The sequence below is a fragment of the Chiloscyllium plagiosum genome, unplaced genomic scaffold (assembly GCF_004010195.1).
Source record: "Chiloscyllium plagiosum isolate BGI_BamShark_2017 unplaced genomic scaffold, ASM401019v2 scaf_14783, whole genome shotgun sequence".
Classification (NCBI taxonomy): Eukaryota; Metazoa; Chordata; class Chondrichthyes; order Orectolobiformes; family Hemiscylliidae; genus Chiloscyllium; species Chiloscyllium plagiosum.
The window spans coordinates 551-5,779 of NW_025208592.1; the positions used below are offsets into that span (position 1 = coordinate 551).

Genomic DNA, 5,229 nt, shown 5'->3' on the forward strand with positions numbered 1-5,229 from the left:
CCTCCTTCTCCCTCTCCTCCTTCTCCCTCTCCTCCTTCTCCCTCTCCTCCTTCTCCCTCTCCTCCTTCTCCCTCTCCTCCTTCTCCCTCTCCTCCTTCTCCCTCTCCTCCTTCTCCCTCTCCTCCTTCTCCCTCTCCTCCTTCTCCCTCTCCTCCTTCTCCCTCTCCTCCTTCTCCCTCTCCTCCTTCTCCCTCTCCTCCTTCTCCCTCTCCTCCTTCTCCCTCTCCTCCTTCTCCCTCTCCTCCTTCTCCCTCTCCTCCTTCTCCCTCTCCTCCTTCTCCCTCTCCTCCTTCTCCCTCTCCTCCTTCTCCCTCTCCTCCTTCTCCCTCTCCTCCTTCTCCCTCTCCTCCTTCTCCCTCTCCTCCTTCTCCCTCTCCTCCTTCTCCCTCTCCTCCTTCTCCCTCTCCTCCTTCTCCCTCTCCTCCTTCTCCCTCTCCTCCTTCTCCCTCTCCTCCTTCTCCCTCTCCTCCTTCTCCCTCTCCTCCTTCTCCCTCTCCTCCTTCTCCCTCTCCTCCTTCTCCCTCTCCTCCTTCTCCCTCTCCTCCTTCTCCCTCTCCTCCTTCTCCCTCTCCTCCTTCTCCCTCTCCTCCTTCTCCCTCTCCTCCTTCTCCCTCTCCTCCTTCTCCCTCTCCTCCTTCTCCCTCTCCTCCTTCTCCCTCTCCTCCTTCTCCCTCTCCTCCTTCTCCCTCTCCTCCTTCTCCCTCTCCTCCTTCTCCCTCTCCTCCTTCTCCCTCTCCTCCTTCTCCCTCTCCTCCTTCTCCCTCTCCTCCTTCTCCCTCTCCTCCTTCTCCCTCTCCTCCTTCTCCCTCTCCTCCTTCTCCCTCTCCTCCTTCTCCCTCTCCTCCTTCTCCCTCTCCTCCTTCTCCCTCTCCTCCTTCTCCCTCTCCTCCTTCTCCCTCTCCTCCTTCTCCCTCTCCTCCTTCTCCCTCTCCTCCTTCTCCCTCTCCTCCTTCTCCCTCTCCTCCTTCTCCCTCTCCTCCTTCTCCCTCTCCTCCTTCTCCCTCTCCTCCTTCTCCCTCTCCTCCTTCTCCCTCTCCTCCTTCTCCCTCTCCTCCTTCTCCCTCTCCTCCTTCTCCCTCTCCTCCTTCTCCCTCTCCTCCTTCTCCCTCTCCTCCTTCTCCCTCTCCTCCTTCTCCCTCTCCTCCTTCTCCCTCTCCTCCTTCTCCCTCTCCTCCTTCTCCCTCTCCTCCTTCTCCCTCTCCTCCTTCTCCCTCTCCTCCTTCTCCCTCTCCTCCTTCTCCCTCTCCTCCTTCTCCCTCTCCTCCTTCTCCCTCTCCTCCTTCTCCCTCTCCTCCTTCTCCCTCTCCTCCTTCTCCCTCTCCTCCTTCTCCCTCTCCTCCTTCTCCCTCTCCTCCTTCTCCCTCTCCTCCTTCTCCCTCTCCTCCTTCTCCCTCTCCTCCTTCTCCCTCTCCTCCTTCTCCCTCTCCTCCTTCTCCCTCTCCTCCTTCTCCCTCTCCTCCTTCTCCCTCTCCTCCTTCTCCCTCTCCTCCTTCTCCCTCTCCTCCTTCTCCCTCTCCTCCTTCTCCCTCTCCTCCTTCTCCCTCTCCTCCTTCTCCCTCTCCTCCTTCTCCCTCTCCTCCTTCTCCCTCTCCTCCTTCTCCCTCTCCTCCTGGGGGGGGGGGGGGGGGAATAAAGGAGACGGGGGGCAGCCATTTTTGGACAATGTCAGACAATAGCAGCAGGAGGTCATATTGACAATCAAGTAAAGATTCTCACCTCAAATAACGACATTCAATGGGAACAACAGCACCATTGGTTCTCACAATGATCGATCCAGGATAGTTTGGGATGTGGGTCAGGTGGGTGGTGTAGACCAGGAAATCTTCAGTCATCTGAAAGACACCAGGTTAAAGAATGAGAGGCTGATCTGAAATGGTAAGGATCTACACAGTGTTTAGAATGACAGTCCCATTGTGACAATTCTTTAGGGAGTGTGACAGGCCCAGGAGACTGCTTTCCCACACCAAGCTGGAGAGACCAGTATTCAAGGGCAACAGGTCACAGGTCAGGGGTTTAGTCATTTAGGATCAACTTAATGTATTACATCATTCCAAAATCAGAATGGAATTCCTGATGCAAATGTTGGTTAAAATGACGTGTTGGGCTCCCAGGCAGAGTTAGAGATAATTATTGATGGAACAGGGACATGGTTGTCAGCACTGCTGCCTCAAAGCGCCAGAGACCCGGGTTCAATTCCCACCTCAGGCGACTGACGAGTTTGCACATTCTCCCCATATCTGCGTGGGTTTCCTCCGGCGGCTCTGGTTTCCTCCCACAATCCCAAAAAGTGTAGGTTAGGTGAATTGGCTATGCTAAATTGCCCCTAAAGTTCGGTGAAGGGGTAAATGTAGGGGAATGGGTCTGGGTGGGTCATCTTTCAACATGGACTTGTTGGGCCAAAGGGCCTGTTTCCACACTATGTAAATCTAATTTTAAAAAATGGTGATTGTTAACACAGGAACAAGGCTGCAGCGATCTTTCCGATGTCAACTCTCCATGTTTTCAGGAAACCTCCAGATTGTGAGCAGAGATTGCTAGCAGAATACCAAGAGATTAATAGCAAGGAGACAGAAGAGTAGAGGAAACAACAATTAACTAGTATTAAATAAAAGAAAGACTTTTACCAACAGGTTAAGTGTAGAGCTTCTCAAGGAGGAGAGAATCAATTTATTCATAAAATAGCCCCCAGTGGAAGGGAAGCAAGTCAATTTGTCTTATGGGAATGGAACTACTTTCCCTCAAACTAGCCACAGGCCATGCTGCAATGAGTTATGTTCCTGTGACCTCCCTATTGAGAAAAGAATCACTATCAAAAACCACACTTGAGAAGGTCACAACCAAATTTGGATAAAGTTCATAGTATCAAAACACCACCCAAATATCACCACAAGACACCCAATTCATACTGACAAAACACACTAACAGAACAACCCCTGTACTCAGGGGATTCTAAACCAATGAGAATGGAGCACAAGGCTAGAGATAGAGAACAGTTCAGGTACAGACAATCCAGGAGAAGAACCTGGACTGAGGATTTGAAAAAGCAGGAGAATGGTCCTTCTTCAGAAGAGTGATCTCAGCCAGGAACCTTCTGCAGCCCAAACTTCCAGCAAGTGCAGACAACCCCCATTACCTGCAATCTGCTGCCACACTCATGCAGCCCATAGTCAAAGAGGACAGTCTGGTTCTCAGGGTAGACCCTGGTTGGCCGACAACCTGCTATCCCCAGGGTCAGGTCAGCAGCTTTAATCAGGTGCCTGGTTCCAAATAAATCCAGCTGGGCCCTGACCAGCAGGTTGTGCTCTCCACACTGTACCATCACAGTCTGCAGTGGGGACACACTCCCAACCTCAGACATTCGGAAACTAGAACCAATGGGATCCCCATGAGGAGGCACTCTCTCAGGAACAGGGCTGGCTCTCACTATTGTCCATGGAAACCTCTGGCTCAGAAACTGTTGCCATGTTTCAGAGCAACAAACAACTCCAACTAACACCAACAAAGGGAACAAACCCCTCACTACACAATCACCCATGATCCGAAACAACTCAACCATCCCCACACAGCCCCAACCAGCTCCTTTTATACTCACAACCTGCACTCACCTGACACCAATGTGACCAGAAGCAGCAACATTGAACCAATCAACCAGACCCCATCTCTACAGTTTTCACCAATGACTGAACTCATTGAGTTATTACCAGGAGGGCCTATTTCATTTGGACCAATAGGAATGGCTGTGAACTGCTGTGCTGTCACCTGACTGAATTCAGTTCCACAAGGTCTCATGGTGAAGGCCCCATGGATACAATCATCAAACGTAGCTCATTGATCCAGGAGGGTGTCTGCTGGGTCCTGCCCACCCTCACCTGAGGGGACTGACAGTGAGACCCACGGAGAGATTGTCTGAGGGTGAGTTTTGGGTAGAACAAAGGGATTGACCTTATACTATGCCTCCCCCTGGAAGTGTTTGATAGAGTCAATATAGAAGAAGCTTTATTCTGTATGTTAACTTGTCATGTCCCAGTCTGGGGAGTGTTTTATCAGGACAATGCAGGGTGAGCTTTACTTTCACTTTCCTTTGACTCGAGGCAATTTTACTCTGTATTTCACCACGTGCTGTCTCTGTCTTGGGGGCCTTTGATGGGGACAGCTTTCCTTCCAGTTTTCAAGAAAAGAGGAAGATTTTGTTTCATTTGGAAAGAGTAGAATCTTTTACTCTGTTTCTAACTCAGAGATGTCCCTGTATTGAAAGTGTTTGATGTAGACAGTGTAGCTATACATTTAGTTTAAAAGTGCAGAGACAGCTGGCTGTTCAGTGACAATGAGCAGAGGAAGCTCATGTATCGCGTCCCACACTGACCTTGCTCTGGTGGAGTTTGTTGGGGGATGGTGTTGAGGGAGAAAGTGAGGACTGCAGATTCTGGAGATCACAGTCAAAGTGTGTGGCCCTGGAAAAGCACAGCAGGTCATGCAGCATCTGAGAAGCAGGAGAGTCGGTTTCGGGTAAAAGCCCTTCATCAGGATTGTGGATTGGGAAAGGGGGCTTAGAGATAAATAGAAGATTAGGGGTGGGGGCAAGGTAGCTCAGATTGCGATAGATAGATGCCTTGGGGATGGGGGCAAGGCAGCTGGGTTGGTGATAGGTCGATGCAGGTGCGGGGTGTTCAGAGAATTTTACATTCACTCTAAAAGGGAAGATGGGGCAGCACGGTGGCACAGTGGTTAGCACTACACCAGGGACAAGGGTTTGATTCCAGTCTCAGGCGAGTCTGTGTGGAGTTTGCACACTCTCCTTGTGTCTGTGTGGGATTACTCTGGGTGCTCTGGTTTCCTGCCACTGTTAAAGATGTGCAGGTTCGGTGGATTGGCCATGCAAACTTTCCTCAGGGATGTGTAAGTTAGATGCGTTAGTGAGGGGACATGGAGAGTAATAGGGGAGGGGAATGAGTTTGGGTGGGTTATCTTTCGGAAGGTCAGTGTGGACTTGTTGGGCCAAATGGTCTGTTTCCATTCTGTAGAGATTGTATGATTCTAGATAAAGGTGGATAAAAGGTGTACCCTCAACCTCGGAGTAGCTGTGGAAATGATTGCTGGGCCCCTTACTGAGATATTTCTGTCATTGATAGTTGCAGGTGAGGTGCCGGAAGATTGGAGGTTGGCTAACACATTGTCATGATTTAAGAAAGGTGCTAAGGAAAAGCCAGGGAATATAGACCGGTGAGCTTG

The 5,229-nt window shown here is 50.9% G+C and overlaps 1 protein-coding gene across 1 annotated transcript; it reads right to left on the reverse strand.

Annotated features, from left to right (window-relative positions):
* Nucleotides 1-1,697: 1,697 nt before the first annotated feature.
* Nucleotides 1,698-3,548, reverse strand: LOC122546710 (zona pellucida sperm-binding protein 3-like). Its single transcript, XM_043685357.1, has 2 exons — nucleotides 3,134-3,548; nucleotides 1,698-1,832 (listed from the first exon to the last, which is right to left on the reverse strand). The coding sequence occupies exons 1-2, from the start codon at nucleotides 3,533-3,535 to the stop codon at nucleotides 1,713-1,715; spliced, it is 522 nt and encodes a 173-aa protein (XP_043541292.1). The 5' UTR covers nucleotides 3,536-3,548; the 3' UTR covers nucleotides 1,698-1,712.
* Between the last annotated feature and the right edge of the window lie 1,681 nt (nucleotides 3,549-5,229).